Below are 27401 nucleotides of genomic sequence, written 5' to 3'. Positions count from 1 at the left end.
ACCGGTGGACAACTCTCACAAAGTGGCTCAGTGGCTCCTCTCCCACCGGAAATACTCCAGCCCTGCCCACCTTATACCACAACTCAGAAACAGATCTGGGAACTTCTACTCCAGAAACTGGGTATCTGACTCAGTTCCAACAGGGCTGTGACAATCAGAAAGCAAAGAGGAGGCAGTGCTCAGCATCCAGTGCCAGGCTCTGGTCACGACACCACCAACCACACCACCTATCAAGGGGATGACAGCCAGCACAGACGGAGGAAAGATGTGGCAGCCACCCACACTAAAAACAGACCTGCAATAAAAATATAGGAGCACATGGGCAACACAGGGTCACTCCCACATGAAAACAGCCCTTCAGGACCACAGTACATAACTGTGATTCCTAAATCCACAGTGTTCAAGAAATGTTAAGTAAAAAGAAGCAGCAGAGGAACCACTCCCAACTAAAAGAACAAAAGAAATCCTCTGAGAACAAATGATGAAAGAGACCTCTCCAGTATACCACAACTTGAGTTCAAGAAGGAGATCACAAAAATGTGAGAGGCATTAAGAAAGGCTATTGACAGGGGTGGGGGTACTGCACAGCAGCAGAGTGCATGCTTGGCATGCACAAGGTCCTGGGTTCAATCCCCAGTGCCTCTATTAGGGGGAGAAAAGAAAAGAGAGAAACAGAGGAAGAGAGGGAGGAAGGAAAGAAAGGGTAGGGGAAGGGCCAAGATAGCAGAGTAGAAGGACGCTCGTAGCTCACCTTCTCCCACAAATACACCAGGACTGACATCCACGGACCCACCCAGCCAATCAGAGCACCTGCTGGACTTTGACAGAACATTACCTTCTTCAAAAGACAAAATATGCCACAAATCTGGTAGGAGAAAAGGGAAAAAAAAGGAAGAAAAAGGAAAATAGAGTGGGACCGGTCCCATGGGGAGGGAGCAGCAAAGGAAGAATACCACTCATTCGCTGGGTCCCCCTCTCCAATGGAGAGGTCGACGGGATGGAGGGGGAGCCTCCGAGGCTCAGATCTATAAGAAGCGGCCCTTGACTGAAAGAACTAAGATAAACGGGCACAAAGGGTCCCTGCGACCCCCAGCCCTAGACGTGACCCAGCAGGGATGGGACGGGCCAGGCTGCCAGAGCTGGGTGGAGCACTGGGGCAGGCTGTACAGAGGCAACCTCGGGGGACTGCATGGTGCTGCGCACCATGGCTGGGAGGGGATACATAGCAGAACAACCTGGGTCCCCCATAAAATACAAAAAAAAAGCAAAGCAACACTGTTGGTGTGCCCTGGGGGAGGGGGCCGTAGCCTTCATCTCTGAAGACTCACAAAATCATTACTGGCCGGTTCTTGGGAGAAGAGGCGGGGCTCAGCCACAGCCGCCATATCCTCCAGGCGGGGCGGGGTCCAAACCTGAGTCAGTACCTGGGGGCTCCGCAACCTAACAGACGAGACTGAGATCTGTTCACAGCCTGAGGCAGATAGGATCATTCTGCCCTGGTGCCTCTAAGACAAATGAACAAGGAGCAGAGTTCTGGCACAGAGCAGGGGCAAGGGCTGGTGCAGGCATTTTCTCCAAACCCACCTACCGAGTTTGGACCCTACACTGCACAGGGAGCGGCACTGAAAAGGGATCGACCGGCCCACCTACCAGCACTAGGACCAGCACAGACTAGGGCCGCGACCAGAGGGCCTCTGGAACCAGCAAGCGGAGTTTGCACAGCAGGGCGAGGGCAGGAGCGGCAACAACCACAGAACAAAGAGAAGGTCCGATCAATAGTCAGGGCAGCCTCTGGCTACCAAATCACTGGCCCCACCCCTAACCAAAGGCATAACAGGCAAAAGGCAGGGAAGGAAGGCTTGACAACCACCCATACTTAAGAAGGACCTCTCGACAAAATTATTAAAGGTGCACAGTCTCCATGGGAACACATCCATTGTTTTTTTCTTCTCTTTTCTTTTTTCTTTTACTTCTTTAGTTGTTACTTTTTATAAATTTTGGGTTTTTTTTAATCTTTTAACATTTTTCTTTTAAAATATTTTATTTTTTAAATTTGTCTCAATTTCATTTTAATTTCTCTTAGTTTCTTATCCACTACAGTCTGTTCTCAAATCTTTTTTCTTCAATTTTTTTAAATTTCTCTCAATTTGACTTTTATTTCTCTTTGTTTTGTTCTTTTATTGATTATACTGTTTTCAATTTTAAGCTTTTGAAAATTTGTCAACTTGATTTTTATTTTTCTTCAATTTGTTGTTGTTATTGATTATACTGTTTTCAAGTCTTTTTTTCTTCTTTTAAATTTCTCCTTTTAGTTTTATTTCTGCATCTGCTGTAGATAAATAAATAAATAAATAAATAACCCCTTTCAGAACCATACTACATAAGATACTCCATAAGCCATAGTGCCAGAGAGATATAAGCAAAATGAAGAAGCAGAGGAACCACTCACAATTAAAAGAACAAAAGAAAGAATGATCAATGAAATAGACCTTGATAGTCCACTAGATCATGACTTCAAAAAGACAGTGATCAAAGTACTGAAGGAACTAAAAGAGATTGTGTTTAGAAATATAAAGTATGTCAAAAAGGAAATTGAAAGTATAAACAGGAGCCAATTAAAACTGGAACTCATTTGCTGAGAGAAGAGCTGATCTAAAGGCTGTAAAAAGAGGCTAGATAATGCAGAGGAACGAGTAAGTGACTTAAAAGACAGGACAACAGAAATCACCCAACCAGAAGAACTGAGAGGAAAACAAATAAAATCTGATGAAAACAATATAAGGGACCTATGGGATAATACAAAGCGTGCCAATCTACGCATAATAGGGGTCCCAGAAGGAGAAGAGCAAAGGGGAGTGAAAAGGTATTTGAAGAAATCATGACTGAAAACTTCCCAAACCTATAGAAGAAATCAGATTCCAAGTACAGAAAGCACAGAGGGTCCCAAACAAGAAGAACCCAAACAGACCCACACCAAGACATATTATAATCAGGATTGATTGCCAGGGTTAAGGATAAAAAAAATGATTCTAAAGGCAGCAAGAGGAAATCAAACAGTTAGTTATAAGGGAATTCCCATAAGGCTTTTGGCTGATTTCTCTACACAAACACTACAGGCCAGAAGGGAGTGGCAAGACATATTCAAAGTCCTGAATGAAAAAAAGATATAACCTAAGATACTTTATCCAGCAAGGCTATCCTTTAGGATAGAAGAAGAGATAAAGAACTTCACAGACAAGCAAAACCTAAAGGATTTAGCAATCATAAACCTATGCTAAAAGAAATACTGGAAAGTCTACTCTAAATAGAAAAGCAGCAGGATACTACAGAAAGGAGAAAACCACAACTGGAAAGGCAATACCATGAATTACTACAGAATAAACACGAAATTGTAAAAGAAGACATCTAAATCATTAAAGGTGGGAGAAGGGAGCAAGAAACTAGAGTTTTTTTTTTCTTTTTCTTTTTTTTTTTTCTTCTCACTAGGATGGGTTTGACCATATGTTAATATCTTTTTTAAGAAATGTATATAGTAATGGGTTAATATACCTACAAAACAGGGTAACCACAAGCCAAAAACTTACAATAGGGTCACAAACACTAAAAAGAAACAAAGATAATACAAAGGAAAATTATCAAACCACAGAAAGAAAAAGAAAGGAACAAACAGAAATACTAAATCAACTGCAAAATAAGTTCAAAGCGGCAATAAACACACATCTATCAATAATTGCTATAAATGTTAATGGACTAAATGCTCCAATCAAAAGACACAGAGTGGTAGACTGGACAATACAGTAAGAACCTACAATATGTTGCATACAAGAGACCCACTTTAGGGAGAAGGACACACATACATAGAGAGTGAGAGAATGGAAAAAGATATTCCATGCAAATGGAAATGACAAGAAAGCAGGTGTAGCAGTACTGACTTCAGATAAAATAGACTTTAAAACAAAGGCCATAAAGAAAGATAAACGACATTTTATAATGATTAAAGGAGCAGTAAAAGATGATGATATTACACTCATTAACATATATGTACCCAATATATAGGAGCACCAAAATACATAAAGCAAATACTAACAGATATAAAGGAACAAACTGATGGGAATACAATCATTGTAGGAGATTTTAACACCCCATTAACATCACTGGACAGACCTTCCAGACAGAAAATTAATAAGGCAGCAGAGAAATTAAGTGATACAATAGAATAATTAGATTTGGTTGATATTTTCAGAACATTACATCCCCCAAAAATAGAATATACATTCCTTTCAAGTTCACGTGGAACATTTTCTAGGCTAGACCATTTACCTGGGCACAAAAGAAGCCTCAACAAATTTAAGAAGATAGAAATTATTTCAAGTGTCTTTTGTGACCACAATGCCATAAAACTAGAAATCAACTGCAGAAAAACAAAGGAGAAAAGAAATGACAGCATGGAGAGTAAATAACATGTTACTAAAAAACCAGTGGGTCAGTGATGAAATTAAAGAAGAAACTAAAAACTACCTTGAGACAAACAACAATGAAAACACAAGCACACGGAATCAATGGGATGCAGCAAATACAGTGCTAAGAGGGAAGTTTATAAAAAAAACAGGCCTTCCTCAAAAAGGAACAATCTCAAATAAACAATCTAACCTATCAGCTAAAAGAATTAGAAAAAAAAAAAGAGCAAAGAAAAAAGTCAGCAGAAGGAAGAAAATAATAAACATATGGGAGAAAATAAATAAAATAGGGATTTAAAAAAACAGAAAAAATCAATCAAACCAAGAGCTGGATTTTGAAAGAGTTAAGCCAAATTGACAAACCTGTGGCCAATCTCATGAGAAAGAGAAAAGAGAGAGCACAAACAAAATAAGAAAGGAAAATGGAGAAATTACAACCAATATCACAGAAATACAAAATATGATATGAGACTACTATGAACAACTATATGGAAACAAAATGGATAACCTAGAAGAAATGAACAAGTTTCTGGAAACATACTGTCCACCAAGACTGAATCAAGAAGAAACTGACCACTTGAACAAACTAATCACTTGGAATCGAAATAGCAATAAAAAACCTCCCTACAAACAAAAGTCCAGGACCGGATGGCTTCACTGGGGAATTCTGCCAAATGTACAAAGAACTCTTACCTGCCTTTCTCAGACTCTCAAAAGACTGGAAAGGAGGGAATACTCCCAAACTCACTGTATGAAGCCACCATCGCCCTGATACCAAAACCGGACAAAGACACTACCAAAAAAGAAAACTACAAACCAATACCACTGATGAACATAGATGCAAAAATCCTCAACAAAATATTAGCAAACAGAATCCAACAGCACATAAAAAAAGACCATACACCATGATCAAGTAGGGTTCATCCCAGCAACACAAGAATGGTTCCACATACCCAAATCAATGTAATACACTACATCAACAAGAGAAAGGACAAAAAGACACGTGATCATCTCAATAGATTCAGAAAAAGCATTTGATGAAATTCAACATCCATTTATGATAAAAACCCTCACCAAAGTGGGTATAGAGGGAACATATCTCAATATAATAAAAGCTAGTTGTGACAAACCCACAGCCAGCATAGTACTCAATGGTGAAAAACTGAAAGCCTCCCCACTAAATTCTAAGACAAGACAAGGCTGTCCACTCTCACCACTTCTATTCAGCATAGTCTTGGAAGTCCTAGCCACAGCAATCAGGCAAGAGAGAGAAATAAAAGGGATCCAAATTGGAAAAGAAGAGGTAAAAGCATCACTATATGCAGACAACATGATAGTATTTACACAGAACCCTAAAAGCTTCACACAAAAACTACTAGAACTGATCAAAGAATTCAGCAAGGCAGCAGGATACAAGATTAATGTACAAAAATCAGTTGTATTTCTTTACATTAATGATGAATCAACAGGAAAAAAAAGTGTAGAAACAATCCCTTTTAAAATAGCACCCAAAGTAATACAATACCTAGGAATAAATCTAAAGGTAAAAGACTTACACATGGAGCACTACAAAACACTGGTGAAGGAAATTAAAGACGACTTTAAAAAATGGAAAGATATCCCATGCTCCTGGATTGGAAGAATCAATATTGTGAAGATGGTCATACTGCCCAAGGCAATCTACAGATTTAAGGCAATCCTTATCAAATTACCCAGGACATATTTCACAGAAGTAGAACAAATTAAAATAAAATGTATATGGAATCACAAAAGACTCAGGATTGCCAAAGCATTACTGAAGAAAAAGAATGAGGCTGGAGGAATAACTCTCTCAGACTTCAAACTATATACTATAGAGCTACAATAATCAAAACAGCATGGTGTTGGTAGAAAAACAGACATATGGACCAATGGAACAGAACAGAGAGCCCAGAAATAAACCCACAAACTTTTGGTCAATTAATCTTCAACAAAGGAGGCAAAAACATACAATAGAATAAAGACAGTCTCTTCAGCAAATGGTGTTGGGAAAACTGGACAACAGCATGTAAATTAGTGAAGCTAGAACACTCCCTTACACCATACACAAAAATAAACTCAAATGGCTTAAAGACTTAAACATAAGGCAAGACACTATAAACCTCTTAGAAGAAAACATAGGCAAAACATTATCCAACATAAATCTCAAAAATGTTCTTCTAGGGCAGTCTACCCCAAGCAATAGAAATAAAAGAAAAAAAAATGGGACCTAATTAAACTTGTAAGCTTTTGCACAACAAAGGAAACCATAAGCAAAACAAAAGGACAACCTACGCAATGGGAGAAAATATTTACAAAAGATGAAACTGACAATGGCTTGATTTCCAGAATATATAAATAGCTCATATAACTTAATAAGAAAATACAAACATCCCAATCCAAAAATGGGCAGAAGACCTAAAACAAACAATCCTCTAATGAAGACATAGAAATGACCAATAGGCACATGAAAAAACGCTCAGTATCACTAATTATCAGAGAAAGGCAAATCAAAACTACAATGAGGTATCAAATCACACCAGTCCGAATGGCCATCATTCAAAAGTCCACACATGATAAATGCTGGAGAGGGTGTGGAGAAAAGGGAACCCCTGTACACTGTTGGTGGGAATGCAGTTTGGTGCAGCCATTTTGGAAGACACTATGGAGATTCCTCAAAACACTAAAAAGAGATTTACCATATGACCCAGGAATCCCGCTCCTGGGCATATATCCAGAAGGAACCCTAATTCAAAACGACATCTGCACTCCAGTGTTCACAGCAGCACTGTTTACAATAGTCAAGACATGGGAACAACCTAAATGTCCATTGAAAGATGACTGTATAAAGAAGAAGTGGTATATTTATAAAATGGAATACTACTCGGCCATAAAAATGATAACATAATGCCATTTGCAGCAACATGGATGTCCCTGGAGAATGTCATTCTAAGTGAAGTAAGCCTGAAAGAGAAAGAAAAATACCATATGATATCACTCATACATGGAATCTAAAAAAAAGCCAAATGAACTTACATATAAAAGAGAAACATACTCACATAGAATATAGACTTGTGGTTGCCAGGGGGTAGGGAGGTGGGAAGGGATAAAGTGGGGTTCAAGATTTGCAGATACTGACAGGTATGTATAAAATACATTAAAAAAGATTATACTGTATAGCACAGGGAAATATACTTAAGATCTTATAGTAGCTCATGGTGAGAAAGAGTATGAAGATGAATATATGTATATTCATGCATGACTGAAAAATTGTGCTGTACACCACAAATTGACACATTATAAACTGACTATAACTCAATAAAAATAATTTTCAAAAGAAAGGCTATTGATACAAATGCAAATGACTGCAAAAAGGAACTAGAACCTAGAAAGAGGACCCAATTAAAATAACAAAAATTTATTTTCTAAGATGAAAACCAAGCTGAAGGCATTAATAGCAGACTAAATAATGTATAATAATGAATAAGTAATCTGAAAGATAGAATATTTGAAATCACCCAATCAGAACAGCAGATATAAACATATGAAATAAAATGAAAGCAATATATGAGACCTACAGGATAATACAAAGCATGCCAAGCTACACATAATAGGGATCCCAGGAGGAGAAGAAAGAGAAAAGGATATTCAAAATGTATATGAAGAAATTATGGCTGAAAACTTCCCAAACCTAAAGAAAAAGATATCAGGTATAAGAAGCACAGAGGGACCCAAACAAGATGACCCTAAACAGACCCACACCAAGACATGTTATAATTAAGACGGCAAAAGATAAAGGTAAATAGAAGATTTTAAAGTCAGCAAGAATAAAAATAAAGAGTTATTTATAAGGAAACTCCAATAAGACCATCAGCTGGTTTCACTACAGAAATATTGCAGGCCACAAGGGGGTGGCAAGAAGAATTCAAAGTCCTGAAAAAGAAAAACCTGCAATCTGGATACTCTACCAAGCAAGATTATCATTTAGAATAGAAGGAGAGAGAAAGAATTCCTCAGACAAACAAAAAGTAAAAGAATACAGAAATACTAAACCTATCCTATAAGAAACATTAAAAGGTCTTTTCTAAATAGAAAAGAAGCAAGAATCTACAGAAAAGAGGAAATCACAACTGGAAATGTGATAACAGCAATGAACAGGAAGAGAGTAAATACAGAGATGTAAAAAAGGACATCAAAATCATAAAATGTGGGGGAGTTGAGTAAGAAAACATAACTTTTTTTTTTTTAGAATGTATTTGAGCCTGCTTGATGACCAGTCCTAAGCAAATAAACATAGTAATGGGTCAACATACTTCAAAAACAGGGTAAACACAAATCAAACACATAAAATTGAGTCACAAAAACCAAAAAGAAAATAAGCATAATGCAAAAAAAAAATCATCAAACTCTAAAAGGTAAAACAATAAGAAAAAGAAAGGAACAAAGAAGAAATACAAAATCAACTGGAAAAAAAAAAGTTTAAAATGGCAATAAATACATATGTATCAATAATTACCTTAAATATCAATGGACAATCAAAAGACAGCGTGGCAGACTGGATAACAGAACAAGAGCCTACAATATGCTGCCTCAAGACCCACTGAAAGTGAGGCGATGAAAAAAGATATTTTATTCAAATGGAAATGACAAGAGATCAGGGATAACAATACTCGTATCAGACAAAACAGACCTTAAAACAAAGGCCATAAAGAAAGATAAAAAAGGACACTACATAATGATAAAAGAATCAATACAAGTAGAGGATATTACACTCATTAACACATATGCATCCACTATAGGAGCACCTAAGTACAGAAAACAAATACAGACATAAAAGGAGAAATTGATGGGAATACACTAATAGTAGGAGACTTTAATGCCCCACTAACATCAATGGAAAGATCTTCCAGACAGAAAATCAGCAAGGCAAAAGAGATCCTAAATGATGCAATAGAACAGTTAGACTTAATTGTTATTTTCAGGTCATTACATCCAAAAAAAAATTCTTTTCAAGTGCACGTGAAACATTCTCTAGGACAGACCACAAACTAACACACAAAACAAGCCTCAAGAAATTTAAGAGGACAGAAATTATTTCAAGCATGTATTCTAACCAAAATGGTATGAAACTAGAAATCAACCACTGAAAGAGAAATGAGAAAAAATGAAGACTTCATAGAGACTAAATAAAGACTGCATGCTACTAAGAAACCAACAGGTCAATAATGAAATCAAAGAAGACATTTTAAAATACCTAGAGACAAATGATAATGAAAACACAATCACACAAAATATACAGGATACAGCAAAAGCAGTCTTAGAGGGAAGTTCATAGCAATACAGGCCTTCCTCAAAAAATAAGAAAAATCTCAACTAAACAACCTAATCTACCACCTAAAAGAATTAGAAAAAGAACAAACAAAACCTAAAGTCAGCAGAAGGAAAGAGATCATAAAGATCAGAGAGGAAATAAATGAAACAAAGATTTGAAAAATAATAGAAAAAAATCAATCAAATCAAGAGCTGGTTTTTTGAAACAGTAAACAAAATTGACAAACCTCTGGGGTCACCAAGAAGAAAAGAGAGAGGAAACAAATAAACCAAATAATAAATGAAAGAGGAGAATTAACAACTGATATCACAGATACACAAAAAATGGAAGAGAATACTATGACCAATTACGTGTCAATAAATTGGACAATGTAAAAGAAATGTACAAGTTTCCAGAAACATACAGGCCACCAAAACTGAATCAAGAAGAAATAGACAATTTGAACAGACCAATCAGGAGACTGAAGAGGAGGAAACACTCCCAAACTCATTCTATGAAGCCACCATCACCCTGACACCAAAACCAAAGACATTATCAAAAAAGAAAATTACAGGCTCATATCTTTGAAGAATACAGATACACAAATTTTCAACAAAATATTAGCAAATAAATCCAACAACACATACAAAAGATCATACACCATGATCAAGTTAGATTCATCCCAGGATCACAAGAATGGTTCAACAAATGCAAATCAATCAGTGTGATATACCACATATACAAAAGAAAGGGCAAAAACCACATAGTCATCTCAATAGATGCAGAAAAAGCATTTGATAAAGTTCAACAGCCATCCATGATAAAAAACTCTTATACCAAACTGGGTATAGAGAAAACATCTCTCAACATAATAAAAGCTATTTACGACAAACCCAGAGTTAACACAATACTCAACACTAAGAAACTGAAAGCCTTCCTGCTAAAAACTATAACAAGACAAGGATGCTCACTCTCACCACTTCTATTCAGCATAGTATTGGAAGTCCCAGCCACAGCAATCAGGCAAGATAAAGAAAGAGAAGAGATTCAAACTGGAAGGGAAGTGGTAAAAGTATCACTATATGCAGATGACATTATACTATATAGAGAGAACCCTAAAGACTCTACACAAAACCTATTAGAACTGATAAACAAATCTAGCAAGGTAGCAGGATACAAGATTAACTCACAGAAACCTGTTACATTTCTTTACAATAACAACAAAATATCAGAAAATATCAGAGTATCAGAAATAACAGAAAAAGGAAAGTAAAAAAAAAAAAAATCCCTTTTAAAATTACATCAAAAAATACTTAGGAACAAACCTGACCAAGGGGCAAAAGACTTATATTCTGAGAACTATAAAACATTCATAAGGAAATTAAACATGATTTAAATAAATACAAAGGTATCCCATGCTCTCGGATTGGAAGAACTAACATTTTCTTAATAGCCAATCTACAGATGTAATGCGATCCCTATCAAATTACTCATGACATTTTTCACAGAACTACAACAAATAATCCTAAAATTTATAAGGAACCACAAAAGACCCAGAATTTCTAAAGCAATTCTGAAGAAAATGAACAAAGCTGGAGGCATAACCCGTCCAGACTTCAAGCAATACTACAAAGCTACAATAATCAAAACAATGTGGTATTGGCACAAAAACTGACATATGGCTCAATGGTACAGAATAGAGAGCCCAGAAATAAACCCACAGGCCTATGGTCAATTAATCTTTGACAAAGGAGGCAAGAATATACAATGGAGAAAAAACAAGTCTCTTCAACAAGTGGTGATGGGAAACCTGGACAACCTCATGTAAATCAATGAAGTTAGAACACATCTTCATACCATATACAAAATAAACTCATGGCTTAAGGACTTTAGGACATGACACCATAAAACTCCTAGAAGAAAACACAGGGAAAACATTTTCTGACAAAAATCATAGCAATGTTCTCTAGGGCAGTCTCCCTAGGCAATAGAAATAAAAGCAAAAATAAACCAATGAGACCTAATCAAACTTATAAGCTTCTGCACAGCAAAGGAAACCATAAACAAAATGAAAAGACAACCTAAGAATGACAGTAAATATTTGGAAATGATGCAACTGACAAGGGCTTATTTCCATAATATACAAACAGCTCATCAACTCAATAACAAAAAAAGCAAACAACTCAGTCCAAAAGATGAGCAGGAGACATAAACAGACATTTCTGCAAAGAAGACATACAGATGGCCATGAAAAAATGCTCAATATTGCTAATTATCAGAGAAATGCAAATCAAAACTACAATGAGATATCTCACCTCACACCAGTCAGAATGGCCATCACTAAAATGTCTCCAAACAATAAATGCTGCAGAGGATGTGGAGAAAAAGGAACCCCCCTACACTGTTGGTGGGAGTGTAATTTGGTGCAGACACTATGGAAATAAGTATGGAGATTACTAAAAGAACTGAAAATAGACTTACCACATGATCCAGCAATCCCACTCCTGGGCATATATCTGAAGAAAACTCTACTTTAAAAAGGTAACATGCACCCCAATGTTCATAACAGCACTAGTTACAATAGCCAAGACATGGAAGCAACCTAAGTGTCCCTCAACAGATAACAGTATAAAAAAGACATATATATAATGGACTACTACTCAGCCATAAAAAATAATGAAATACTGCCATTTGCAGCAACACAGATGGACCTACAGATGATCATCCTCAGTGAAGTAAGTCACACAGAAAGACAAATATTGTATGATATCACTTATATGTGGAATCTAAAAAATGACACAAATGTGATTATTTACAAAACAGAAACAGACTCACAGACATAGAAAACAAATTTGCGGTTACCAAAGGGGAAAGGGGGTGGGGAGGGATAAATTAGGAGTTAGGGATTAATGATATAAGCTAATATAATATAAAACAGATAATAACAAGGCCCTAATGTATAGCAAAAGAACTACATTTAACATCTTCTAATAACTTACAATGAAAAAGAATATATATATATAAAAAATACTGAATCACTATGCCGTATACCAGAAATTAACACAATATTGTCAATTAACTAAACTTCAATTTTTAAAAAAGGTGTAGAGTGCCAGCCAAGCTTTCCTTCGTTGGGTTGCTTAATGGCTAACTAGACTACAACACGCGTCTGTCAGATCTAGATTCTGCCTGTAATCCCTCCCTGTGTAAAAGAAATCAGATTTCAAGAAAAAGACTCTTTGTACCCTAAATTTGTCAAGAAACTTTTGTCAAGAATATAGTTCCATTATGTACTTATACCACAGCAGCAGAATAAATTCAATGCACTCTGATTTGGTATTCTGTGGAACAAAATTTGGAGCAGAATAAAGGAATGAAAAGATACTGCTTTTGATGGCTTTTAATTGGACTTTGTGCAGGCGTCATTTAAACTGTAGTTCCTTTGACAAAATGATTTTTCCTTCTGGTTTCTCCTAGTTCTCTGCCTCTACAGATTATCATTCTCAGTGCACATATTTCAAATGGCAGAGCCATCCACCAAGAGCCCCAGAGTAGAAATAAGTCTGTCAATGTATGCTTCCAGATAACCATCTTAGTAGCAGCTAATGCCACAGCTACTACGAAATTCAACATGGAAAGCCTAGACTTTGTTGCCACACAGACTCAGGTTCAAGTCTCAGATCTATTATCTTATTAACTCTAAGACATAATGAATGCAAAGCACTTGCCTCAATGCCTAGTACATAGTAGATACTCAATAAATAGAAGCTGTTATTACATTAAAATTAACTTAAAGCACAAAAGGGAAAGCCAGATCTCAAACAGCTCCTCACTTCAAAGGCATGAATTCCATCTTCCTGTCAAATGCAAATATCTCTGTCATTTCTAATGAGTATTTGGAGCCATGAACTTGCCTAAAACTCTTATTAGTAAAAGAAACTGACATTTTACAAGTCATTGTCTTGGGTTTCAACTCTCTCTTTCATTATTATTCTTCACGAAGTGATCTGAAAGGTAACATTAATAAATAGAAACTATAGATTTCTGGTCTTACCATTTTTGTCTGCTCTCCTCAGTATCTGGAAAAGAAAAAGGAAATATTTTATCACCACTTTTGTAAGTACTGCAGTGAACATTACTCACACATAATTCATCCATTACTAAATTAAAAAATCCCAATTTAAAACAAATACTTCTCAATTGAAATCCTTCCTTGTAATAGTCAAAAATTAAAAACTCAAATGTCCATAAACAAGCAAATGAACAAAAAAACCATGGTTTATCTACATAGTGAATTACTACAAGCATTAAAAAGGAATGAGTTCTTGATGCATGCAGTAACTTGGATGGATCTCCAAGTAATTATGCTGAGTAAAAAATCTAGATACAAATGAAGATGTATCATTCCATTTATGTAAAATTCTAGAAAATGCAAATAGAAACTGAAAGCAGGTTAAGGTTGTGTAATAAGCCGGGCAAGGTGGGCTGGAGGGCGTGAGGAATCTGTTCAGGGGGATAGACATTTATTTTCTTGATTATGATAAAAGATTCATAGATGTCTAAATATGCAAAAACTCATTAACGTTTCACTTTAAATATGTGCTATTTAGGTTAAGTCAATTATGTAATAAAACAGAATAAACAGAAACAAAAACACTAAATTGCGGATAAATAGGAGCTCATGTAGCTATATTGTATGTTACTTTACTTCTATGAGTTAATTATATTATCTGGGACTATTGTAACTTGTCTTTGATGGATGTCAACCACCTGACCATCCAGTATCCAGTATTGGAAAGACTTCCAATTTTCTTTTGAAAAACCAATCTTTCCTCCACTCTTGGCCGACATGCTCCAGGGTCAGGCAGAGCACTCAAGCCTAGTAAACAGGGTTGCACCCCTCTGGCCACAGTGACTACTCAGGCTTCAGCACAACAAGGCCAATGAAGCCATGGTTTTGCCTCAGTTGTGGAGAGGCACGCTTTCTTTTCTGTTGACTTTGAATCTAGGAAGATACAGGCAAGGAGCCTTTATGTAATTGTTTGTGTCATGGGCTGAACTGTGTTGCCACAAAACAAATGCTGAAGTCCTAATCCTTAGTAACTGTGAATGTGATCTTGTTTGGAAATAAGATCTTCGTTGTAATGAAACTAAGATGAGATCTTACTGGACTGGCCCTAAATCCAATGACTGGGTGACTTTATAAGAAGAGCAATTCAGAGATGCAGAGACACAGAGAAGAAAGCTATGTGATGAGACAGGCAGATACTGAACTAATACAGCTGCAAACCGAAGAATGTCAAAGGCGGGTGGCCACCACTAGAAGTTAGGAGACAGGCGTGGGACAGATCGCCCCCAGAACCTTCAAAGGGAGTATGCTCCAATCCATGCCTTGATTTCACCCCTCTAGGGGTGAGAAACCGAGAAAATAAATTTTGTTGTTTAAACCACACCCTTTGCCTAGCGCTCTATTATGGAAGCCCTAGGAAGTTAATATAATACACAACCTGGAAATAACCAACACTCAAGAAAGGAGTGTCCAGAGACTGAGAGAAAAAATCTGGACAATATAATACACAGCTATGTTATACACACTACCCAAGAAAATGTCCCTTTATCATATTGCAAAGACAAGCTTTCATCAAGTGAAAAGGGCACTTAAGGATCGTTTTTCCCGAGTAGTTGACAGTTATGGTTAAGTAACAAGAGCCACTCTCCTATTTAGATTACCACTTCTTAGCGGCCAGCTTGAAATACGAGCAATACTTCTTATCACCAAAGGTTTCCGTTTTACTGCCTTCCGCTAGAGAAACATGACCCTCCTTTCCTTCTGCTGATTTCATGGAGATGAAGTATGGATAAATCTAATCATTATTACAATGTTTCTATCATAAAATACTAATTTTATTACTAAAAATCATCTCTCCCCTGAAAAATTTCCAGCAGCAGATAGGTATGTATCTCCCTGACTTGAGTGCATAGAAGTTGGTGCCCTTTTTTTGAACCAAATTTATTTAATATTGCAGGAAGACTGCTTTCAATAGTCAGAGCTTCTATGTTTAGAACTAAATGAGACCAAGATTCTTTTTCATAGTACAAAAGGAATTTCTAGTCGGAATTTTGGGACTCCACCTCTCCATCATAACCAGCTTCTTCCTGTCCTCCTCTGAAACTTGAAGCCACAGAGTCAGGGAGACACAAAACAGATTATTCCTTACCTTTGATATACTCCAAGATTCTGTTTCGAGCTCTATTGTGGCCTTATGAGTTTGAAGTGATTAGAATAGGAATAACCAGACACCAGATACTTTGACCTAGGACTTCTATAATTTCATTTCATAAAGAACAATCTTAAACAGCATTCAGCCTCGTACAGGAAAAATTAAGATAGTCGCTCCTATCATTAAGACAGTTCTTTGTAATTGAATATGAGCAGAAGTGTCCCTGCTGCGAATTTTGCCTCTGAGCCCTCAGACTAATAAAAAATGTACTCCCTATGAGAAATGAGTTCATTATGTCATGCTAACATAGTAATCTGAGCCAGCTAATCTTACTGGCTGCCATCACAAGATAGTAAATAGATTTACGTATCACAGTCAGACTTAAAGCTTAAATGCAGGTGATGCTGTGTTTTTGCAACAATTTAAGGATCATCAAATAGCCTCCTTTACCCTGAAAGGTATTCTTTAATGACTTGACTGAAATTCTTCACTTTTCACTGTATGTTATTAAAGGCAGGCGTTAAAATGCAAACGTTATCTTGGAGGCATAAAATACAATCACCATTCACTAAACTAATATTTAATATTTGCTTGGTGCCTCCTCTCATGATCCAGGTTAAAATTAGATAATGAGATGAGCTATCAGTCACTTTAGTGGACTCCTGAGACCCTGGGAAACAGGGCAGGGAGTAGGGACTCATTCAGAACATGCAGTACCACCCAGAAGGGGAGACCTAGAAGGTGAGTCATCGTGTGCGGGCCTGGGCATCTAGCAGGCGGTTTTGCTACAAGAAGATTAGTCACCACGAGGAAGGATGCAGGTAAGTGGGCACTGAGATGCATGAAGAAAAAGTAATCAGTACATACATTTTTCTCTTCTCAGTTTTGCCTAGTGCAGGCTGTGCAGGAAAATACATTTATCATGTCACAGTAAAACTAAGTTTTCTTTATTTCTGCTGGTTCCTGAAACTAGTAGAGTGACATTTGTCTTGCCTATTAAAGTAGACGATGGGTTAATTTCCAGTCTTCCAGCTGGACAATCTCAAATAGTCAATTATGTGTGTTCATTAATCTCATTCAAATCAACAACTGTGCACTAGGCAAGATGCGAGATGTAACTGTAACAGAATTCAGACACAGAACCACTGCACCTGGAAAAACTGTTTCTGCCCTGACAGCCCTCTTCTGATCGCACCTTTCACATAGATGAGTTTATACAAGGCATCAGAATTAAGCATCTTTGCAAGGAAAAACGACTTGTTTTCACCAAGTCTGACCATCCCGGCACTGTGCCTTTTGTTCTGGGTGTTCATGGATGTGAATGCTGCTTGGAAGAAGGGAGGGAAGGCAGACAGAAAAGTCATCTTGCTCCTTCACAGCCTTCAAGGCCCCCCATTCCACCTCACCACTTTCCTTCCAGTTAAAAATCAGCGGAGAACTTTTTGGGAGAAAACAGGGGCATCAAATAGGTGAAATGGCAACTCACTTCATCTGGGAATCATCTTGCTTTCGGGAAGGAGCCAAAGGTTTGTCTTTCTTCCTTGGCACAGTAGTAGAGTTGATTAATATAATGACTCAAAAAGAGGGCGCACGTGCTATATGAACTGGTATTCTAAATGAGAGTTTATTCTCTGTTATCTGGCATGCGGCAGCCTTAGAAAAGACAGCATATGGATGTAAAAAGGGAAATAACTGTCACCCACCAGGTCCTTCCGTGCTGCTGCACACTGGAACCAGTTCAGCCTCATCCAGAGGCTGGCGGTTGTGTTCTGTGCAAATGCACTGCACTGACCTCTACACAGGCACGCCTGGTAACAGTGCAACAGAGGAGAACAAACCTGACTCTATATTAGATCCTTTAGTTTTAACCACTGCGCCCTGTTTTCTAGGCTTAGACTTGCCAGCTCTGCACCTTTTGTAAAACAATGTTGCCTTTGGCCTGAAATAGACAGGAGAGCCTATTCTCAGGGCTCTGACATTTAAGGATGTTCACACTTGTGCACAGAGATGGCAAGTTGCGAAATAGAGAATAACCATTGTTTTGTTGGAGGTTTACAGCAACACCATGGCCTGACCCACTTGGATGGCTGCAAGAACAAAGAATTCCTGCAGCAAGAAGTTTGCACCAACCAACCACACCCCCTCCCGTGTTTTTTTTGTATAAAAGGAGCCTGAATTCTGACTGAGGGAAGGTGGTTCTCCAAGACATTAGTCTGCCATCCTCGGTCTGCCGGCTTTCCAAATAAAGTCACTATTCCTTGCCCCAACACCTTGTCTCCCGATTTACTGGCCTGTTGTCCAGTGAGAAAAACGAGTCTGGACTTGGCAACATCAGTACTAGGTTTTCTAAGCTCCTCAGTAGATACTCAGGAGTATTTATGATGAACTGATACTTAATTCTGACATTTTTTAGGAAGAAAATCATACATATTAGATTTATAAAGAAATAGACCCTGTAATTAGTTTGTGAGTTTGGCTACCGCTATTTATGCATTCAACAAGGAACACTGATGTAACAATCACAGTTCAGATTTACATACCACATACCCTTTTTTTCCCCTCAGTTTTCTGTCATGTCATTATCACTGAATTGGGAGATAAGGAAAATGAAGCAAAAGCCAGCAATTGGCGTAAATCTCTGATCTTCTGACCTATGGCTAGTTTCTAACTAGCTGGACACATCCACTCATGTCATTAACAGTATTCTCAGAAGCAGTTTAAATCATTTCTTAGAGGAGTGATTATTCCAAGGGCACTGGTATATAAAGACTGAAAATCAAAGTTTTCCTCAGACTTGGAAATTCGTTTCTGTGATGCAGAAGCCTCTGATCAATTTCATTTCTGTTCCTCTTTGGAAAAGGGAACCTACTTATTATATCCTGAATAAGATTCAAAAAGCAATCTCTTAGCCGTGCTACTAGAATATGTTAAAACTAATCAAATAAAATTATGTATATTTCATTTTATTTTTGCTAAAAGCAGTACGATCCAGATGTAAGTAATTCAAAAACCTGTAAGTAACAAATCCTTTTTTCATATCATATATTTCACCAGAGTGCTAGATTTTTCACAAAATATATCAAAGAGAAGTGTAAACAAAATCTTATCTAGTCAAGATAAAATCCAGGCGCAGTTTTTGTGGACTCTTACCATTTTCCTGGCAGCCAAGCATGTCAACACCTCTCATGTTAAATTTATATTTTTATTTTTAAATTCTAGAAAAAACTATAAGAGGACAAGGCTGCCCTAGTCATCAGGTACACATTCCTTCAGAACAGGGGCCTGGTTTTATTTATTTATTGAACTTGGGAACAATCATTCATGTATGTATAATGATAAATGAGATTTTAATTTCCTCTTTTTTCTTCTTTTTGAAAAACATTTTGAGCACTTAGGTGTTTGTGTCAGGGAGGATGACTTTCCATTCACATAGCTCAATCAGTTCATCTCCACAGTATCACCAGGATTTATACACCGCTTTTAAACAGTCATAGAGAAGGTACGTGGCCAAGATGAGCAGGAAGTAGAGCAGGAAGACCCTACACTCACCTCTATCCACAGACACCAAAGCTAACAACCATTTGCAGAGCAACTATTGATGAGAGACTGGAATCTAACAGAAAATATTTTATGCAGTGAAGATAAAAAGAAGGAACTATACATCAAGAAAACAAAAAGACAACCTACTGAAAGAGAAAATAAAATCTGCAAATGATATGACCAATAAGGGATCAATAGCCAACATACATAAACAGCTCATACAGCTCAATATCACAAACAACCCGACTGAAAAATGGGCAGAAGAACTGAACAGACATTTTTCCAAAGAAGAAATGCAGATGGCCGAAAGATACATGAAACGATGCTCAGCACTGTTAATCGTCAAAGAAATCAAATCAAAACCACAATGAGATATTACCTCACACCTGTTAGAATGGCTATCATCAAAAAGAACACAGATAAATGCTGGTGACGTTGTGGAGAAAAGGGAACCCTCACACACTGCTGGTGGAAATGTAAATTGGTGTAGCCACCATGGAAAACAGTATGGAGGTTTCTCAAAAAAATAAAAATAGAACTACCATATGACCCAGCAATTCCACTCCTGTATATAGCTGAAAAAAACAAAAGCACTAATTTGAAAAGATACATGTACCCCAATATTTATGGCAGCATTATTTACAATTGCCTAGATGTGGAAGCAACTTAAGTGTCCATCAGCAGACGAATGGATAAAGATGTGGCATATACATATATATTCAATGGAATATTACTCAGCCATTAAAAAGAATAAAATTTTGCCATTTGCAGCAATATGAATGGACTTGGAAGGCATCGTGCTAAGTGAAATAAGTCAGACAGAGAAAGACAAATACTGTATGATACTTACAGGTGGAATCTAAAAAAATACAACAAACTAGTGAATATAACAAAAAAAAGAAGCAGACTCACAGATACAGAGAACAAACTAGTGGTTACCAGCGGGGGCGGAGTGGAAGGCAATATTAGGATGCAGGCATGGGAGGTACAAAGCATTGGATGTAAGATAGGCTCGAGGATGTATTATTATACAACACAGGGCATGGAGCCAATATTTTACAATAACTATACATGGAAAGTAACCTTCCAAAATTATATTAAAAATTAAAAAAGAAGGAACCACAGCAAGACATGTAAGAGGGGCAGAGACACAGTATAATCAAGACTCATATCCCCAGGGTGGATGACCCACAAATAGGAAAACAATTACAACTGCAGAGGTTGTCCCCAAAGAGTGGGGGGTCTGAGCCCCACCTCAGGCTCTACAGCCTTGGATTCTGCACCTGGATGGCAAGTGCCCAAAACATCTGGCTTTGAAGGCCAGTGGGGTGTCCCTTTAGCAGAGTCAGAGGACTGGAGAAAATACAGACTCCACACTTAAAGGGCACATGCCAAATCTCACACACTCCGGGACCCATGAGAGAAGCAGTAATTTGAAAGAAGCCTGGGTCAGACTCACCTGCTGATCTTGGACAGCCTCTGGGAGAGTCAAGAGGCAACTGGAGCTCACCCTGGGGACACAGACGGAGGCGGCAGCAAGGATACAAGTGCTGACAAGAGGCGTTTTGGAATCCTCTCTCCAGCTTATTGGCCCCAGGACCCAGACCTGCCCCCAACCTGTGGGCACCAGTACTGGGATGCCTCAGGCCAAGCAAAGCAACTAGCCATGAGGGGACACAGCCCCAGCCAGCAGCAGGCCAGCTGCCTTAAGACCCCCTGAGCCTACAGCTGCCCCAGGACATGGCCCTGTGCAGTAAAGGACCCAGGACCCATCCCCATGCACCAGCATGGTGGCACTTGCCCCAGGACCTCCAGGGCTCAGCAGCCAGCAACTCTGGGACCCAGCTTTACCAACCAGCTGGCCAGCAAAAGCTCCAAGACCAACCTCACACATTAGTGACAGGCACCAGCCCAAGGGCCCCCTGGGCTCCAGCTCTGCCGCCCAGTGCACAGAAACCAGCCCCAGGACCACTGCAGCCCAAAGGCTGCTGTGTCAGGACCAATCCTATGCACCAGAAGGTGGGCACCAGCCCCAGGACACCCTGGGCCTTGGCCCTGCCCGCCAGCAGGCCAACACGAGGAAGACAGAAGTAAAACTGTCACTGTTTGCAGATGACATGATACTATAAATAGAAAATCCTAAATACGCCACCAAAAAATTCATCAGTGAATTTAGTAAAGTTCCAGGATACAAAATTAGTATACAGAAATCTGCTACATTTCTATACACTGACAATGAACTATCAAAAAGAAATTAAGAAAACAACACCATTTACAGTGACATCAAAAAGAATAAAATACCTGGGAATAAATCTAACTAAGGAGATAAAAAAACTGTACTCAAAAAACTACAAAATATTGATGAAAGAAATTAAAGATGATATAAACAGATGGAATGATATATCATGTATATGGATTGAAAGAATAATGTTAAAATGACCATACTATCCAAGGCAATCTACAGATTCAATGCAATCCCTATCAAAATACCAATGGCGCTCTTCACAGAACTAGAACAAATAATTCTAAAATTTGTATGGCAACACAAAAGACCATGAATAGCCAGAACAATCTTGAGAAAGAACAAAACTGGAGGTATCATGCTTCCTAATTTCAAACTATACTACAAAGTCACAGTAATCACAACAGTAAGGTTCTGGCACAAAAAAAGACATATATACCAATAAAGCAGGACAGAGTCCAGAAATGAACCCACGCTCACATGGTCACTTGATCTATGACAAAGGAGGCAAGAATATATAAACAGAAGTCTCCTCAATAAATGATGATGGGAAAACTGGACAGCTACATGCAAAAGAATCAAACTTGACTACTCTCTCAGACGATGCACAAAAATAAATTAAAAATGGATTAAAGGCTTAAATATAAGACCCGAAACTATAAAACTTCTAGAAGACAACATAGACAGTATGCTCTTTGACATCATGCTCAGTAATATTTTTTTTAATATGCCCCCTCAGTCAAGGGAAACAAAAGCAAAAGTAAACAAATGGGACTACAAACTTAGAAGCATTTTGCACTGTTTCAACAAAACGAAAAGGCGATCTACAGAATGGGAGAAGATATTCGCAAATGACGTATCTGATAAGGGGTTAATATCCAAGATATACAAGGAAGTTGTACAGCTCAACCTCAAAAAATACAAAGACCCAATTAAAACTTGGGCAGAGGATCTGAATACACATTTTTTCAAGAAAGACATACAGATGACCAACAGCACATGAAAAGATACTCCACATCGCTAATCATAAGGAGAATCCAAATCAAAACCACAATGAGATAGCACCTCACACCTGTCAAAATGGCTATTATCAAAAGAGACACCAGTGCAAGTGTTGGGGAGGATGTAGGGGAAAAGGGAACCCTCATTTACTGTTGGTAGGAACGTATATTGGTGCAGCCACTAAGGAAAACAGTATAAAGATTCCTCAAAAAGATAAAAATAGAACTATCATATGATCCAGCAATTCCACTCCTGAGTATTTATCTGAAGAAAATGAAAACACTAATTAGAAAAGATATATGCTCCCCTATGTTCATCACAGTGTCATTTACAACAGCCAACATAAGGAAGCACCCTCGTGCCCACCAATAGGTGAATGGATAAAGTGATGTGTATATATATGTATGTATATATATATATATATGTGATAGACTATCACTCAGCCATTTTAGATGAAATCTGTGTTGTAGGTCAATTATACTTCAAAAACAAACAAATTCATAGAAAAAGAGATCAGATTTGTGGTTACCAGGGACAGAGGGTAGGAGAGAGGCGATTGGATGAAGCAGTCGAAAGGTACAAACTTCCAGTTGTAAGATACATAAGTACCAGGGATATAATGTACAGCATGATAAATACAATCAACACCACTGTATTTTATATGTGAAAGCTGTTAAGAGAGTAAATCTGAGTCTTCATCACAGTGAAAAAAATTTTTCTATTTCTTTAATTTTGCATCTTTATTAGATGATGGATGCTCACTGAACTTTTGCAGTAATCATTTCATGACGTATGTAAGTGAAATCATTATGCTGTACACTTTAAATTTATATAGTGCTGTATGTCATTTACATCTCAATAAAACTGGAAGAAAAGTAAATAAATTTTACTTTTATTTTTCCAGAAAAATAAAAAATAAAAAGTCATAGGGAAGCACTTGATAGTCTTGGGGGACAGAGTGAAGATCAGGTCAGAATGAAAGGAGATCCCTCCTCTTGCTCTCTTTGAATCAACTTCATGGCTGTTTAAGCCACTGATCTTAAAACTGACATGATTTTCAGGGTCCCTGAGTCTCTATCTCTGAGAAATTTCCTTCTCTGGTGTGCTGTGTGCTCCCCTCTCCTAGCTCAGTTCCTTGGAGCTTTTTCGCCCTGAATGGCAAGACTTAAAAGGAATAATACCAGCCAGTTTAACCATTAGCATCAATAACATCATCTGATTGATCCAAACTAAGCAGAGATGAGTGCTCATGAATAATAAGGTATTACAATCCTACCGAGTGGAAGGAATGGGAATCCCATTTGTGGTTTTGCTGGGAAGATGGTCCACCCAGAATGCTGATATCCGCAGTTGCAACTACATGGTGATCAGGGGAGGAGACTGCCAGGAAACACAGTTGAGGCTTACCTGCATCTTCTGCCTTACACCAGGTTTAGTTATTGATGGGGTTTCTCTCCCAATTAAAAAATGCCAGCTGATCCATTCAAATTAAACTTGGGAGGGCCCCTTGCCCTCCTCCCTTATATTCACGCTCTCTGCTTCACTATTACCATACTAACAATACGATTTCCTCAGATTTTCATCTCTCCACAAATAAGTGTATTTGGCCCCTGGCCCCCGCACCTCGATTTTAATAAAAAATAATAATTCAGAGAAGGTTAGAGGCAAAAGCACAAATCACTCTTCAATGCCCTTTGCCCATTTTTTTCTCATGCCAGAATTGTCCCCACTGAGCCAGAAACCACCTCGGGGGACAGCATGAATGTTGTAACTGAGGGGCTGAGAAGAGCTGGGAGCCCCACAGGCAACTGAGGGATAGGAAAATCACAAAACCTAAAGGCAGAGGAAAACAGCTGAGCAAAAGGGTGAGAAATACAGAGAACAGCAGGAAGCGACAGTAAAGCAAAATTGAAAAACAAGTAAGAAATAAGACTGCTATAGAGATAGAAACCACAGCGTGACAGCAGAAAAAACAGCAGAGAAAGGAAAAGAAAGAACCAAAATGATTATCACTATCAGAGAAATGGACGAAGGGAATCAATACCAAAGCCAAGAAGAGGACCAAAAGAACAGCTAAACGCTAGCGCTGATGAGGATAATGACAGTAATTACAGCGAGGAGAGGTACAAAGGGCAATAACAGGGAAGAAACATGGAAAAATAGGAGATGGTGGTGAAAAAAGAAATCATTATGAAAGAGATCTTGGCCACCACTGGTGGAAAGAAAAACAAATGTGTTTTCAAACTGATTGTTTTCCCCGAGGAAGCTGGAGAAGGAAGGCAGGGAATTACAATCTCTGCAGACTCCCCTGGTCACCTCAGAGTAGCGACGAGGTGGGGGCTGCAAAAAGGGCACATTAGAGATAAGTTGGGACAATGTCGCCCCCCCAGCCCATCCCCCGCAGCGCCTTAGCCCCGTTTAAAACTCCCTATTCACCTGCATGGAGACTGTTGCATTTATAAGCCTAGTCTCTATCGAAATCCATGCTGCTAGGAATTTGAACTTTTGGAATTTATTAAGGGTTGCTAAGCCCCAGGTTGCAGGTCTGGGGCAGCCCTCTTTACAAGTGAAGTGGCGGTCATTTCGCTGGCATTTGCCAGGGTGCTTTTCCGGGGAGAGAGGAGAGCGAGGCAGAAGGTAGTTCTCTCCGGTATTCTGGGGGGCAAACCCCGCGCTGACTGGCACCCGGGCGGGCACCCCTCATCCCGGGGAAGAGTAAGGACACGGGGGGTGGGGGTACCGACCTAACTCCTTCACCCCGTACTTACGTCGAGGAAGATGGACATGCCCTTGGACAGCCGCAGCGCGGAGCTGAGCTCTTCCGAGGAGTTGTTGGAAGACGGCGACGTCTCCCGAGAGTCCTCCATCCTCAGGAGCCCGCACGGCCGCGGGGCGGGGGAGCGGCGCCCGGCTGCCTCGCTGCCGCGGGCGGGCGGGGGTGCGGCCGCACTGCCGTCTCCCGCGCCGCCAGCCGCCGGGCTCGGACGCGGAGTGGGCGCTCGCTCCCCGGCGAGCCTCCCTCGCGCCTCTCCCCGGCTCGCGCTGCGCCCCGCCCTCCGCGCTCCCGCCCTCCGCGCTCGCACGCGCTCCGACTCGCGCCTCCCCCGTCCGCGAGCGGCGGTGCCCGCATCCCTCTCACGTAGCAACGCGCCGCTCCCCTCGTGAGGGAGCGCACTCTGATCCCCACACACAGGCTGGATACAGTCCCGAGGCTTCTGCTCGCTCCACAGCGGTCCCACAGGCCGCAGGAAACGGGGTGGCCCCGACAGAGGTGGACGGACGGAAGCCTGTCTATGCTGAGAAACAAGAGCACAAAGTAAGGACGCCCCCCAGCTCACCCCTGGGTGGAAACCATATGGCTTAGAACGATTCCAAGAGATTTTTCCAACTTTTGTTCAAGCGCACCTGTCTTCCCCACCCTCCCCAAGGACCGGTAGGGTTAAATGGACTACCCCAGCCAACGAGAGACTGGATTAGTGTGGGGATTAAATCAGTCATATTTGGAATCTTACAGACCCGGGTTCAAAACCTGCCCTGGTTAATTCGTCATCTTGTGATCTAGCAAGTTGCTAAGTCGTTTAGCCTTGGTTTTCCGCGTTGGTAAAATGGTCACAATGGTGGTGCTTGCCTCAAAGGGTTCTGGGGCTTAAACATGGTAGTGCCATGGACAAAGGTATGGACTCTGCATACAGTGAGCATCAAAAAAAAAAAGTTCTCTATGGGGAAAAGATTGTCAGGTAATAAATAGTCAAGCAAGTTTTCCAAAGTCAAGTCACAATAAAGGGTGTGTGAGAATTTAAATGAGGGCAGTTGCTCAACATTTGAGGGCTGCAAGAATGGTGATCTCACCTTTCATCAGGAGACACATCCACTGATGTTTGTTGGACGTCTAAAACGTGCAAGGCACATGCCAGTTGCTATGTGGGTTACAAAGCTAAACGATCCTCGAGCACAATGAGCCAAAGAGAAGAGTATGTTTCCCAAACAAGACTCTTCCTGGGAGAACTGATGAGGTGTATCCAGATCTCCGTTTTGTGACCTCCAGGAAAAAAGAACCTGTTCTTTCTGTGACAGGTGCACAAACAACCGTAATACAGGACAAAAATGTGAGTTCCTTAAGGCATATAAAAAGTGCAATGGGTTTCTTAGGACGAACAGTTTATAACCTGGCTTGTGGGACCAAGAAAGTCTCAATAAAAGAGGTGGTATTTGAAAGGGAACTTAAAAACTGGTAGATATTCCATAGTTGATAGAAATAGAAGGAAAAGATATTCCAAGTGGAGGGAACAGCATGAGTAAAGGCGTGGCACTCAGGAAAGTACATGAAAGTCTGTAATTAGTCTACTGGAATCATTGGGCAGGACTGGGGTGAGGTCAGTAAATCACCTTGGACACAAAATGTAAGGAGGAGTTACCCTGCACTTGCATGATCCTGAGAGTGACTGCCTTCTTAAGTTTCGCACCCTAGGTATCTCATTCACCTAACCCAAGTCCCAATTCAGCTCTGTGTATCAGTGTTTGCAAGAAATGGATTCAGCTGTTCTCAACCCTGGCCGAACATTGGAATTACCAGCAGTGTATGGCAACTTCAATTACCGGCACAATTTCAT

General features: G+C 39.3%; 1 protein-coding gene across 1 annotated transcript in view; it reads right to left on the bottom strand.

Moving 5' to 3' along the window:
* Positions 1-25971, bottom strand: part of NECAB1 (N-terminal EF-hand calcium binding protein 1) — a 234460-nt gene extending 208489 nt beyond the window's left edge. Inside the window, exons 1-2 of the mRNA XM_010968406.3 lie at positions 25560-25971; positions 13841-13865 (exon numbers count right to left, since the gene is read on the bottom strand). Of these exons, the coding sequence (XP_010966708.1) occupies positions 13841-13865; positions 25560-25658 (124 nt within the window). The 5' untranslated portion in view covers positions 25659-25971. The remainder of the gene's footprint in view (positions 1-13840; positions 13866-25559) is intronic.
* Positions 25972-27401: the final 1430 nt, after the last annotated feature.

The sequence above is a fragment of the Camelus bactrianus genome, chromosome 25 (genome assembly GCF_048773025.1).
Source record: "Camelus bactrianus isolate YW-2024 breed Bactrian camel chromosome 25, ASM4877302v1, whole genome shotgun sequence".
NCBI classification, from domain to species: Eukaryota; Metazoa; Chordata; class Mammalia; order Artiodactyla; family Camelidae; genus Camelus; species Camelus bactrianus.
This window is presented reverse-complemented; position numbering and strand designations above follow the sequence as displayed.